General features: G+C 49.3%; 1 protein-coding gene across 3 annotated transcripts in view; it reads right to left on the reverse strand.

The window, feature by feature from the left end:
• TSHZ3 (teashirt zinc finger homeobox 3) overlaps window positions 1-12,417 on the reverse strand; it is a 71,646-nt gene extending 59,229 nt beyond the window's left edge. Inside the window, exon 1 of one of the 3 annotated variants that reach the window (XM_058280099.2) lies at window positions 12,213-12,417. In XM_058280099.2, the coding sequence (XP_058136082.1) occupies window positions 12,213-12,252 (40 nt within the window). In that variant the 5' untranslated portion in view covers window positions 12,253-12,417. Of the gene's footprint in view, window positions 1-3,774; window positions 4,399-11,748; window positions 11,964-12,212 lie in introns of those variants that run through there. The other 2 variants (XM_058280098.1, XM_071209201.1) reach the window with 2 other exon arrangements.
• Window positions 12,418-14,710: the final 2,293 nt, after the last annotated feature.

Raw genomic sequence — 14,710 nt, forward strand, 5'->3', positions numbered from 1 at the left:
CCAGGCAGTTTTTCTTTTTTTCTTTCTTTCTTTTTTTTTTTTTTTCTTTCCAGGCAACCCAGAGCAAGTACTTGCAAGGGTCATATCTTTTTAATTATCTTTTCTCTCTTTGATTAATTATTCCGTCTGACAATAGCGTGTTTCTAATGCTATTCACCTGCCTTTGATGATTGACAACTTTTCTGTCTGATTCAGAGCAAACAGCTGCTGCCACAATCTCCTAGCAACCGGGGTGTGATGGATGAGCCCCCAAGATGGATGGCTGCAATAAATCATGTCTCCAGCTATAAAACTGAGAAAAGGGGATAAGAATAAAAGCGACCAAAAAACAAAACAAGGTTTCTTCCCATGAGTGCACTCAGTTCCTTACCAATTATACCTGCAATGGACTTTGCACCTATTAATAGCAAAGTTTTCCTAATCTGTAAAAATGGGATGATGCCATTTGTATCAAAGGTGTTTACAATTGTTCCTGCAAATTGGCACTTGTATCCCAATTACCTCCAGCACTGCATAAGTGCAAGGGCAGAGGATCAAAGTTTTGCCTTCTCCCACGAAGTCTCAAATAGAAACAATATCATCTTTTTATAGTCTGATGAGATTCCAACAAAGGATACAAAGCTAATTTCACCTGATTCTTGGCAGCAGCCTGGCAATACCCAAAGTGCACCCTAAGTCAGCCTTCCTTGTGTTGCCGAACAAAGTGTCAGGTTGTTAATAAAGTTATTTCAAAATAGAGGACACACACATATACAAAGTTGCCTATCACTGGAGAATAAATAAGTTATCACTTCAATTTCTCTTCTATTCACAGTAGATGCAGACTTTTTACAAGTCAGGGAAAAGTTTGTCCGAGAAGCAGCAGGATATGAACGTTCAGCCCTTACCCAAATTCTAGCTTCTCATTTCTTCAGACAAAAAACTACCCTGGTTTAACTTTCGGTCCTATTATTTTTTTTAAATTAACGTCCACACAGCAAGTCATATGAGAAGCATTAAATTTAATTAGCGAACCCAAATAAAGTCACATATTTAATAGAATCCCTGACAATTAAATGGGACTATCAGCGTTCCTCACAGAGGAAGAGACCAAGCAGGAAGGCCAAAACAGTTTCTGCTTCCGTTTTCCACTGGGGAACCAGGCGGCAAGGCCTCCAAAGCAGCAGAAAGGCCAGCGTGTTGCTGAATTCTGCAGCAGCAGGGCCTGGCCCCTCTGTGAGCCAGCCTGCTTCCCTAAGTGCTTCCAGTAGGTGGGGGTGTCCTGGTGCAAAGAGCTCAAGGGTGCAAAAAAAAAACAAAAAAACAAAAAAACCAGCAACAAAAAAAAAACAGAAGTGATGAACTGGCCAGGGCCTGGAAACAGCTGTCCACATCAGTCCTGGCGGGGGTCTGCTCCAGCCTCGTGGAGGGGTAGAGGGTCCAGACACAAAGGGAACTGGGAGCAGGGGGCAGGGAGCCACCAAAGATCATTTTTTATCTGAAATATTCTTTAGACAGGGAAGTCTACGTTTCTTCATTCTCACACTACTAACCAAGCCAGCCAGTACTTTTTTTTAATGGATATATTGTGTTAAGCTTTTCAGATACAGATTTTTTTTTAAAGCATGTCATAGAGTTTTAAAAATCAGACAACGGTCCTGGCTTCAGCAACTACAGTTCTGTTTATATTTCAATGTTTCGTACGTGACTGCCTCTGTGGAGGAAGAAAGAGAGAGAAGGAGAGAGAGAGAGAAGGCGAGAGTTTTGCCTGTTAGTTTTAGTGTAAATGACAGATACTTCATTTTTCCCTGTGCCCTTGGAAATTATTCAAAATTAAAACCTTCTCTTTTTGTGGTGGGGGGAGGAAGGGCAAAGATGAGGCCTGCTGTGTTATAAACAGGAGGGCCTGTGCCTGACAAGCCAGGAGAACCCAAGGCCAATCAACGGAAACACACACACAGAGGCCCCTACCCTGGCCCGGCTAGTCCAACTCTCAAGTTACAGGTTTACACGGCAAGTCTAAATAATATTCAAAATGATAAATGGCACCCTAAGCCCGGCATCCACCATCAATCTTTTTTTAAGGAACATCCATCTTCAATAACGCTCGTTTGAATCATGTGAAACCAGGAGCCTGGAGATTCATTTATACCACCCCTTCAAGTTGGGGGGGGAGGGGCTTGAATGATACCTGTCAGCAATCCCCAACCCCTTTTTATTTCTTGACTAAAGGGCAAAAGAAGGGAAAAGAAAAAGGGACAGGATGGGGGTAATGAGAAGCTCCTCAGAGCTGAACAGTGTGGCTCAGCAGATAATAAGAAAGAACACAACCTCCCTGTGCCTCTGCCCACCTCGTGCCCGCCTCGCCACACACCCAGCCAGCCGGGCAGCAGGTCCCCGCCTCGCCGCTCCCCTGCCTCCCCTCTCCCCTCCCTTTCGCTCTCACCAAATCAGCAGTGCTCTCCGCAAGCCACACTGCACGAGGAGAAGGAGAAGGCAGCAGCAGCACATGGACCCCGGCTTCCCTCCCCTCCCCGTTGTCTGGCTGGGGCCCGTATGATAAATGACATATGTCACTCTGTCAGGAGGGAAGGGTGGGTCAGTGATGGACGACTCCGCTGGAAAGGAAATCGACTCTTTGGCATGGCGCAGCTCTTCTCCACCAGGATTTAGTTTCAGAACTCTGAAATGAATTCTACGACATTGCAAGTGCATACTTAGGGTAGGTGGATGGGAGCTGGGAGGCCTGGGGAAATTGCACTTTATCCGCTCCCCCCACCACCACCTTGCCCTCTTCTGCCCTTCCAAATTACAAAAATAAAATAAACCATTCGGCCGCTGGATACCTGCAAAAGGCCACGCATGTGTCAAAGACCCCAGCAGTCACACACCATGGGTTATTAAAAATGTGACTTAAAAACAAAGAAGAAGAAGAAATTAAGTGGAGAAAGGTTAGTACTTTTATTTATTTATTTTTTTAATGGCAAAGGGGCTGACACAAAAGCAAGATAAAAATTAGCATGTTTGAAGTAATCGTCCCGCAGCTTGACATCTGCATAGTAAATTTTAAAGGAAAAAAATGTGTCAGACAGCCATGAGCCGCTTCGCCCTCCCCCCTTTCATTAGCTCACTGCCAGGGTGGCACTGCTGAACCTCATTACGGCGAGAGGATTTATGAAGCTGAACCCAATGGCAAAGAAAAGGCATCTGTCAATAATTGTAGGGAGCTGCACTCACAGCTTTGAAATCTCATTAAGTATGCAGTTATCAGGCATAAAGATCAAAAACATTACTCAACTCCGACAGAATCTTATGGAGGAACATTAATTAGCAACAGGCCTACAGTACCAAAAAAAAAAAAACAAAAAAAAAAAAACACAGACTTCCTCTCACACCTGCCCAACCCACAAACCTAAAGCAACACTCCCCCTCCCGCCCGAAAAAAAATAATTCCCGGCATCTGAGACTGATCAAGAACATGAAACGAGAGACACACACAGAAAGAAGGAGAGGGAGGGAAGGGGTGGGCGGCGGGCAGGGAGGGAGGGGAGAGGGAGGGCAGGGAAATTCAGTGGAGAGCAACTTGGCGGTGAGGAGAGAAAAGGAAGAAGCTGTCAAACTTGAGAAGGATGTCAGCGCTGGCCCTGATTACAGGGCCTATGGAGTTCTCAGACCTTTTATCATCCTCGCCATCAAAACCAGCCTGGCCTGGGAGTCACTGCAAGACTTGGATGCGCCACTGTCTCACCAGCCCGGCCCAGGCCCCAAGGCCCTCTCCTCCAGCCACGGGCTTACCTGGCAGCAGGAAGCCCCAGGCCTGCAGCCCAGAGGCAGGCTCTGCAGCCTCCCCCAGCAGCTGCCTACTCTTCCCCAGCCTGGTGTGCACCCAGGCACTTGGAAGGTGTCTGCTCCGGGGCCCAGAGCCGGCAGCCAGACGTGGGGCCAACAGATGCGGCCTCTTGCCGTCCTCACCACCATCTTAGAACACCTTTTTCTTTCTCCCAGGAGACTCCAACATCCCCTTCTCACACTCGCTCTGTCTTAATTTATTGCTCTGTGTGATTTACAAATTTGATCCATTTAAAAGACACCAAAAAACAAAATATAAGTGGGGGGCAATCACAGTCCAACTCTCAAGCTGGCACAGAGGCGTGGGACCGGGTGGCCTTGGTGCCGCTGGGGTAGCACGGAGAGTACGGGAGTCCATCCAGCTGAAATCCAGTCTGACTCCATGATATCCAAGGGAGAGGAAATGAATTCACAAGTTTTCTCCCCCATCACATTCTCTACCTCTTGCAAGCTGCATTGACAAAGAATAATTCACACGTGTTCAGAAACATCCCACAAGGATTGAATGCTTAAGGGTCTCGAGCAAACTCCCCCGATGTCCTACGGCAACCACGATTCAAGGAGAGAGGTATGGGGGGTGGGACCCAAATATCCTTCTAGGCTTCAGCCCATCAGGCAACATCAGCCAATGAATCTCCCTGGTGGATGCTGCAGCCGTTATCACACACCCCACCCCAGGCTGCTCCATGAAAGATGTGGGATGATGATAATAACAAGAACAATAATGATCATACAGCAAATAGCCTACATTCTATTTTCTTTATTATATTGTTACAGAAAGGTAGCCTCTGTTTACCCATGAGCACATGTTCACATTCTCAAGTTCTCTCTCTCTCTCTTTCTCACACACACACACACACACTGCATAATCCCACACCAAGACAAAACCCACAGAACAGCACCACCTCCTTTGATCTGAAACCTCTGCTCTTGTCCTTTCCTTAGCTCATGCCTGTTTCCTTAACCCACGCCTCTGCCACATACTCACTTTCTCCAAGGCCACTTCTGAAATGTTTACCTAACTCACCTACAGAAGATAATGGTCACCTTTTCTTAATTGGTCACATCTTTAAGGAATCAGGGATGAAAACTCCCAGGCAACCAGCCTGGTGATCCCGCCAAGCCAAAGCCCACCCTTTCCAATAAGTGAGTCTCCTTTGGAATATCAATTAACACAGCTCAGATAAATCGTCACCTATGACCAAAAACAGTCCAGAACACTTGTCTATCTACCAGACTTGATGAGAAAGATTTTCAGCAGTAGTGTTACAATAAAGTGTTTATATTTTTTATGTGCTTACCACATTACCTTTATTATGTGTAACATCAAAGTGATTATAGCAATTACATCTAACAGAATTAATTACAGAACTTCCTATCATTCCAGGATACATAATGCATTAGAGGCAAGCCAAAGAAAAAAAACATCTTGATTGTAGTAACTATTGTTGGTATGTATTCTCCTCAATAGCAATATCAAACCAAAGGAACATTTCTGGAAAAGCAGGGCAATGGAAATGGAGAGGGTTATTAGGAAATGGGGTATATTTTCTTTAAATGAAGCAATACTTTTATCTAATAATATGTTGGCACAAGCGGACATATAAAATCAATTTAATTCCTTAGGTGTAAATCTTTTAAAGGTACTGGTTAATCCACCCAACCAGTGTTACTACATAAAGGAGAAAGCACATGGGTGAAAGACTTACAAGTCTTTACGTATGCAAAATAAATTCACTCAAGGCTTCATTAATATTAATTTAAATTCAAAACCCATTTACATTAAATTGTTCATTAAAAATTGCCTATTTTATGCAACATGCATTTCTCAAAGAACTCAGAGGAAACTGAAACACATAGGACTATGTTTAATGATGGGAATGGAAAATCAAAAGTAAAAGAATTTGAGTCATCTCACGTATATCACCAAACAACCCTTCACTCTCCATTAGGGATGGGTTCCAATTTGTGAAGCAAAGAAGCATTCAGAGGATTCTGCTTTCTACTCCTATAAACCTGTAAGCATGGCCTTCTGGTTGAGGACAGAGTAAGGAGGAAAAAAACAAGAGAAGGTGCTGGACTGGAGAGGCAGCCAGTACAACCACCTCAGAATCCCAACTGCACTCAATGTGCGTTGAGAGTTAGGCTTACTTTTCTAAAATTATAGATTCCTTAGCATTTGCCAGTGTCCATCTTGGCCTGGAATTAACAGTTCCTCCCTCTACTTCACTCTGCCCCCTGCAGTCCTGTCTATTCTCAAAGCAAGGGGACCAGGGATATGATGACAAGGAATTGGTAAATTCCTCACTTTGCTGTGTTCCCTCCCTAAAACAATACCAACTTACCCTGTTTCCCCAGCAGCTGTTCTGGATGAAGAAAACACAGTCATAATTAATAACATGTGTCCTGACAGTCTGAATTAATAATTTATCATTAAGCCCAAACAAATTTAAATTATTCTTCAAGAGCCACACTTTTATGTATCTGAGCAAATAACGTAACAGGAAGGTCAAAAAGTCTAGGTAAGGAGATCTTTAGACGTGGCTTTTTTCCTGCTCAATACATCTTTGGGGTCACTCTTGTTGAAATACTAAAATAATTTACAGAAATGAAAGTAATTAATCCCAAGAATCTAAGTGCTGATCAAACCAAGCGTATGTGCTAGAAATGTCTTCTTTTTTAAATGGAGCTTATAAAATATTCACTATTTGGTCAAGGACACTATGTAATCTTTCTAATAAAGACTCCTAAATCTAGAGTATGACAGTTGTTTGAGCCAGTGGTCCTAAGCAGATTATGTTCTATTACTGTCTTCTTTCTTACTTCCAAAAATGCACAGCATTATTCTAGTTGCAAGCAGTCATCTGAATTATGTTCATATCTAACGTAAATTTTTACAAATGTTGAAAAATTAAGGAAAGCTACCCAAGCCTATATTTCTGTTCCTTATAATTCAGGTAGAAAACCCAGAAAGGAGAAAAAATACATAGATACCATATTAATAGTCATTGCTTAGTAGGATTTTAAAATTTATTTAGAGACTAACTGCAAATACTGGAAACTAGAATTAATCTGTCTGGATTAAAAAAAAAAAAAGACAGACATTTAAATGCATGTATCGGGACACTTTATCAACCTAACATAAAATTGTCATCTTATCTTATTATATGACTATTTTATGCATGTGTCAAAGAATTTAAAAATGACTGCCTGTCTATTGAGTCTAATTACAACTGCACATTATCTGTCTGGATGTACCAGTCCATATCATTGTTACCAAATACAATATATTGTAGTCACCTTTCATTTTTTAACTTCAGACAGAAAAACCACAATTTGGGGCATAACTGAAGGGAAAAAAAAGATTTGAACACCTGGGACAAAAAATGACAGCACTGATCTGTTCAGTCCTGTTTCCTTCCAGGGACCCTGGAGTGGTGATGCTACAGGGGTGTCACAGTACCCCTTATCTGAAAGGCCCAGCTGCTCACCTGTGTAGGACATTAGCACAGAAGGACAGACACATACCCTACTTTGTTTTGTTTTTTTGTTTTTTAATGCCAAGACCAAAGCTTTCTTTTAGCCTTCCAGTGACGCGCAGGAATGAAAATGGACAGCAGGAAAGCTTCACCAACCACATTTGGAAAAACTGCGAGCTGCTCGAGTTCCTGGATTCAACACAGTTGTTGTGCACAGGATCACGGACCCCAACTCCCTTCCCTGACTGTGTGCTGTAGTCCTCACTCCTTCCTGGCTCTGCCAGGCCACGTGTCAGAGGAAAGCATCCCCACCAAGGGGTCAGGTACTCTGCTCAGCAGAAGATGGTCCTTCTTCCCAAATCCCAGAAGTAGAGGGCCTGGGGAAAGACCAGTTTGAATTCTGTGAACTCAGGAGGGTTTTGTGGTTTCTCCCACAGCCCTGAGCAGCCGCCTTTCATTCTACTCACTTTACAAAACAATCTTTAGTAAAAAGAAGGGAAAATGCAGACTTGTGAGGCAATTTAGGGAATAAGTGCTGATACATCAGTTATTGACTCTTGCGCTCCTGCTTATGAGCACGCTCAAGGCAAAACTGAGAATAAAATGACAATATCTGCCGCTCAGGAGCAGGGTGGCCCTGGAGATCGGTGGAGACCTAACTGGCAGCTGTCAAGATGATGGGGGCACAGCAGCTGATTCTGAAAGATTCTCTTCCCCATATGGATGTCTAGGGGAATATCCTTGCCTCCTTCCCCACATGGATGTCTAGGGGAATATCCTTGCCTCTTGTCCCCCTTTTGTTTTTCTCCTTCATCTTTTTGTTTTTCTCTTTTCAAGATTTGCCCTCCTCCTGTCATTTTGTAGGAAAAGGGGAGAAAAACAATACAATGATGAAACCAGTCATTTTGTCACCCTGCTACAAAGTAGATTATCTGTCCCAAGGAGAAATATGTGGCAGGTTTGGTAGCAAATAAATTCCCAAGACTGATGTCAAAAAGTCCTGCTGAGTGATCCAGGTGCTTCCAAAAGAGAAGGAGAAAGCCCCTCTCTGGGGCTGCCCGATAAGTGGGTGAGATTCAGGGAGGTTTTACCTGGCTACCACCAGGCACGCTCTCTCTAAGGCATGGCCCATGTCCTCTGGCAATGAGAACCCCCCGACTCGCCACTGCAAGCTCATCCTATTGCAGGCGGACCTGCAGTGTTCTATGACAACAACATCAGCAAACCGGAAGGGGTCCAAGTCAATTCCAACAGAGTCAAGATGCCTGAAGGTTTACCCTCGCGGCGTTACCCTGGAAGATTTTCCTTCAAGGAATAAGACCCAAAAGGTCAGCATCAAGTTGTTTGTTGGGGATTATTTTTTTTTTCTTTTGGAACAGAAGGTGATGGCTTTTTACGATTTTATCTTTTCCTCCAGGAAATGAATAGGAACTACTATGCTATTTGCTAGTAATGATAGCTCTTAATTTTTTTTTGTATTTTCAGAAGATACTTATTTAAAACCAAACACTATGCAATAGGAGAGAGTCCTTTTTCAAAAAGGGGCAATGATCATTTTTGCCTAAAAGACACTGGCCCTCGGTAACCCTGCTCCTCTGTCCAGCACAAATGTGCAGCCCTTTGAAACTGCATGCCTGGAGGAAGGTACTCCCGCCCAGGTTTAGCTTTGGCAGGTGAAACCTCTCTCTTTGAGAAAAGACACTAAGCCACGCATAATTTCCATCCTCAAAAAAAAAAAAAAAAATCCTAAAGTACAGAAATACATCTTTTCAGGGATTCTTGGAATCTGTTTTGGCCTTCCAGAGAGCAGTATTACATTTGGCCTAGCTGTAAAGACTGCATGCACGCACCTGTGTGCTACGTCTGAAAGCTCTACTCAGTCCTTAGCCCTTTGTGGTTGTTATTCTACCCCAAACCATTAAAAGGGCCCTAATTCCTATGACATGATTATCCAGGTACCAAAGCCCATTTGTCACCTGCAGCAGAAAATTGAGTTAATGCACAACTAAAGGCAGCCAGGACTGTGTAATATCAACTTGATTACATCAAACTAGCTGCAAACCTAATTCTGCTGGATGACACTGCGTGGAGCTTGTCATCTCCAATCATTAAAGCTGTCAGGAATCCATCAGGTTTACAGCTAATTAGGTGAACACTAATGAAGCTGGCAAAACAACTTTTCTTTTTTTATGGCTGAGCGGACCTTTCAGTTTGGAGGGGAAAAAAATTTTCTCGAGTATTCTCAAGGTTGCTGGGGACTGGATTTCCAGTCACCAATCAGCAGACATCTCTCCCTCTCTCTCTTTCTCTTTCTCTCTCTCTCTCTCTATCAGTACAAAGCAATCAATTTGTCATCACTCCCAGTATGCCACAAAAGCAGGCATGAACCTTATAACTTGCAGCTGTGAGAACTAGAAAAGGAAGGAAAAAAATGGGAAGTTTCTTGTCTATCTAAACAAAAAACTCAGCTCACTTATTGGCCTATGCATACTTATTGCCAGCCTAAATGTGGAGGTTTTTTTTTTTCCTCCACTCTTCTTAAATAAGTAGCCCTTCAGTCATTCTCCACCCCTCCTCCACACATCCATTAGGCAGAGGCATTCTGATAAAGTAAATCCAAAACCAGGGTATGGGAAAGAAAGAAAGCACTCACGCTGCCAACTTCTGATTGACCATTAAGCTATTGATGAATGTGCCTGTCAGGAAAGAGACAATTAAATCAAATATGAAACAAAGTCGTTTTGACGGGTCATTTTGATAGAGCAAAACCATTCTTCCATCTCCTATTAGTTGTGCAGTCAAGTTTTTATATAATGAATATTTCTTAACTGACCTGAGATTTCCTGACTTGATTTTTCTTTTTCTTTTTTTTTTAAGAAGGTGCAAAAAAGGTTAGCAAACAGGTTTCTTTTTAAAAAATAAAACCAACAGTAGGTTTCTTCCTTCTCTTAATATTTTTAGCAGAAACTTATCAGAGTTTCATTTTGGCAGAGTGGAACAGAAGAGATGTGCCATAGAGTGAGTTCTAAACCAAATGCAAAGATAAAATCCCATATGGTTTCCTTGACTGAGGCACTCAGATACCTTAAAATGTATATCCAAAAAGGCAAGAGAAATCTCAAAGACTGGAAAAGAACCAAGACCCTCCTCCTGCCCAACTTTGGGAAGGATTCTTCCAAACTTTCAGAGTTTATTTTGTGCTAAGTCCACTGCTTGAGCTTGGGATTTAAAGGAGAGGGTGGGACGGGCAAGGAGCATCCGCAAAAGGTGAGATGGGAAGTACTCTCCCTGTATTCACTCCTGGGATTTTCAGACTTTTCTAAATTTGGGCAAAATTGAGGACAGAGAGCAAAATCTGCATTATATATCCCAAGCCAAGTCTGTCTTCTTATGTGATGTCCTAAAGACACAGATAGGAAAACACATTTCTCAGAGGAGAAAGAACACCATTCCCTTTCTGTGGCCCCATTTAAGGAGACTCGAGTCCAAAGGGCAGCCAATATGTGGGCACCCCTGGAAATTACTGCCGTCATCACAGCCACTGCCATGCCAGGCACTCTGAAGTAAGGATGGGGACAACTTTCATCCCAGAAGGGCACCAGCCAGGCCCTGACCCATCTTTCCAATCTCCCCTCTTGTACCAAAAGAAGAAAAGTGAAAAGAAATGAGCCGCTGCTTAACCCTCCGGTTCATGCAGCATCTGAACCTCTGCACAGCTGAGTGTTACTCATATCAAAATACATCACGTCCATATGTGGTCCTCTCGGCAATCTGCCCCAAATCCCCGAAGTTGCACTGACAGGGCCCTCCTGACGTCACAGAGCTTGGCCTCACTAGTGGGAGTGATTTATTGATGTTTATTGGGAATGAATAGATCAAAGGCAGCAGCATGACAGGCGATCAATCAGTCATCAAATCAAGGGTGGCAATGGGCCAGGAACCCTTCTTCCAGGCAACATGCCCCCACACGACATTATTGCAAAATAATGTTGTATGTGGGTTTTGTTTTGTTTTCAATGATGCTTTTTTCAGAAAAGAAAATTAAAAATAAATAAAAACAAATATAAAAAGAACCAGCTCAATCTCAACAGGAGTTAACATTCCCGGCAAAAGAAAAAAGAAAAAAAAGAAAAAAGAAAGAAGGAAAGAAAAAGAAAAAAAGAAAAAAAGAAAGTACTCAGACATGTAGACATGTCCCAGAACTAAGTGCTATGAGATGAGGGTGGGAGACGTAGAGGGTGCAAGGAGGGGGTGGGGGTCAGGGAAAACAAACGGGTGAAGAAAACGCCAGCATCTCACACTGACTGGACAGTCATCTGACAATGCCCAGACTCTATGCGCTTTGGTTTCCACCGCTGTGCCCGGCTTGGGCCCAAGAAATGAAGAATCAATCGGATTAGCAGTAAGGTGGCCGAAGGGACCGGACCGTTTGCTCACTCACTAGCTCGCTGGCTCTCGCTCGGCAGGCACTCGGCGGTCCCCCGCTGGCCGGCCGCGGGAGGACACGGAAGGTGTCCCGGAGAACTCAGGTGACCCCTCTCGCCCCCCACAGAAAGAGACGGAAAGGGGCTCCTTGCCATCAGCTCCGCAGCTGGGGAGCCGAGGAGGCAGAGAGTCAAGTCGGCTCAGATCGCCCCGAGCGCGGTTTCCCGAACTGGGTGAGAGAGAGAAGAGGGCAGAGCGCGGCGGGGCGGCCAGGGGCCGCTGGGTCCCTGAGCCGGGCGCACGCACCCAGGAGCAGAGCGGCGAGCGAGCGAGCCCGGCGCCCCGGAGTTACTCTGAGCCTGCAGAAGGAGCGCGGCAAGCAGCGGGGCGAGGCGCCGGGTCGCCGCCGGCTCGGAAGCGCCGGTCGGGGAGAGGAAGAGGAGGAGGAGGAGGAGAGGAGGAAGGGGAAGCGGTTCGTACCTGCTGCGCGCCGGGGCGCCTGCTGCTTCCTCCTCGGCATGATGCTCCTCCGGCGACTGCCACCGCCGCCGCCGCCGCCGCTGCCGGGCTGAGCAAAGGGAGGGAGGGGCGGCGGGCCGCGGCGGGGGGGGGCGAGGCGGGCCGGCTCTCAGGCTCCCCCCCGGAGAGGGGCCGCCCGCAGGATGCTGCTGCGCCCCGGCTCTCCGCGTCCCCCCCTCTCCGCGCTCCGCCGCGAGCCCCGAACGTGCGGAGGGAAGGAGGGCGGGCGAGGGAGGCGCGGGAGGGAGGAGCGCGGGGGAAGAGAGGCAAGGGAGGAGGGGGTGGAGGAGGAGGAGGAGGACCGCGCCGCCGGCGGAATGGGAAGTTTGACAAATCGTTCCCGAGGCCGGAGGAGGAGGGGGCGGGGAGGAGCACGGCCCTGCCCCCCCCCACGCCCCGTCCCCAGACGAGGTGCGCGGGGTTCGAGGCTGGGGGGCGGGGAAAGGGGGATCGGGCGGGTAGAGCGGAGGGAGGAAGGACGCGAGAGCTGCCCCGGCCGGCCCTGCCCCGGCCCCCGGCCCGGGCCCGGGGTCACGGCATTGGGGGGCACGCAGCCGCCGCCGCAGCCCGGGGCTCAGCGTCCAGTCTTCTGCCCGCGGCACGGCTGGAGCGGCGGCGGCGGCAACAGGCAAGCTTAAAGGAAAAGGAGATGATCGTGTCACTCGCCTGCCCGCGGGGCGCCGTGCGCCCCTGCTCGCCGCCCCCAGCCAGACCCGGACCGGCGTCGAGTCCCAGGCAGGGGACCCGCCCCTCCGCCCCTCCGCCCCTCCGCCCCCGCCCTGTGCGCGCACACCGCGGCGCGGCGCCGGGCCCCCGGAGCCAGTCCGAGGTCGCTCGCGACCCCCGCCCGCCCGAGGCCCCACCCGGCCTCTCCCCCGGGCCGCCCCCAGCGGCCACGCCCGACTCGCACTCCTCTCCACCCTCGCGGGTCCCCGGGGCATGCCAGGGCCCGCTGGCTAGGGGGTGCCGGCGCCCTCGACGGAGGAGGCGGGTGGGGGTTGGGGGCCGCTCCTGGATCCCGCTCGCGCCACCCGGTCTCCTCCCCTGGGACCCGCCGCTACCACTTCCCCGATTTCTTTCCCGGGCAAACTTTCCCGGGCCCGTCCGGGGGTCTGGGTGGGAGGGGTGCCTCTAAGTTTCCTCTCCTGACTTTGGGCAAATCACAGTCGCTCCACCCCGCCCCTCGCCCCCAGCCGAGGGGCCACCTCCCCCAAACCCAACGCGGGCCGATGCGGGGGCGGGTCGGGGAGGGGAGGGAACTCCGGCTTCCAAGCCCAGACCCCGTCCCCGGGCGACCCGAGCGGGGGCCGCCGCTCGATGCCCAGCGCCCGGCCTGCGGGCAGTGCCCGGCAAGGGGCATTGACTATTGATTGGGTGATTGGGCCGGCGGGCCGCGGAAAGGAGGAGCTCGTGTGGCTGCGTTGGCCGCGGTGCCCTGCGGACTCACGGGCGGCGGCGAGGGCGCGGGTGGGCCGGAGCTCAAGAGGACGACCCCCGCGCGGCGGCCCCGGAGCTGGAGCCCGAGCCCGAGTGTCGCGGGCGGCGGCGCATCGATGCGCTGCGGGCTCGATTGCGTCTCCCTGGGCCAGTTCTCGGGCCGGGAATGGGGCGGCCGCGGCGGGGCCGGCTCCGGGCGCTGCGGGGCGGCGGCGGCGGGAGAGCGGGGGCGGCCGCCAGGCCCACGGTTCTCGAGGCGGCGCTGCGCTTGGGTGCACGGGAAGGGCCCCTGGAGCGCCCACGGGCCCCGCTGCCGGCAGTCCCAGCGAGGGCCAAAAGCGCGCCCGGGACCGGCTGCCCGAGCGTTCCTGTAGCCACCGGCCCTGGCCTTCTTGGTTCCTTCCTTTCTTTTGGTTTTCTCTTTTCTTCTCTGCCCTTTCTTTTTAGTCCCTTACTTCCTCTTCTTCTGCCCTTTCTCCTCTTTCTTTTTGCGTTTTGGCTATATTGGCAAGTTTGTTTGAAAAGTTCATGGGCATGCTTTCTTTTCTTTTAGAGAAGGCGACCGTGATCTCACCCTGACGGTAAGATCAAAGTCTCAGCTCGCCGAGAGCCCGTGGGCCTGGGTTCGGGGCTGACGCCTCCCTGACTGAGGATGGGCCGCCGCCGGCCTGCAGGCTATAAGGCAGTCCCCTGCGCCTTCGCGCGCAGGAGCGCTCGGAGCTGCGGGCTGCGGACCCCGAGCGGGAGCGGGAGCGGGCTGCGGGCTGCGGCCAGGTTCTCGGGCAGGCCGGCGATCGGCCTCAGGGACTAGGGCGCCGCGCGCGCTTGATGTCTGCGGCCGCAGAGCCAGAGCGGCGGCCCCTTCGGGCCGGGAGACGCGGCCGTGGGGGGTGAAACGCTTCTTGCAAGCGAGGAAACGGTGAGTGGGCAGACGCGGCTGGCGGCCTCGCTGTTCGGGTGGCCGCGCTGAGAGGCTTTCGCCGGGAGGGGGACCGGCGCTGAGCGGGGTCAGCTCCCTCCCG

The sequence above is a fragment of the Dasypus novemcinctus genome, chromosome 18 (assembly GCF_030445035.2).
Source record: "Dasypus novemcinctus isolate mDasNov1 chromosome 18, mDasNov1.1.hap2, whole genome shotgun sequence".
In the NCBI taxonomy this organism is placed as follows: domain Eukaryota; kingdom Metazoa; phylum Chordata; class Mammalia; order Cingulata; family Dasypodidae; genus Dasypus; species Dasypus novemcinctus.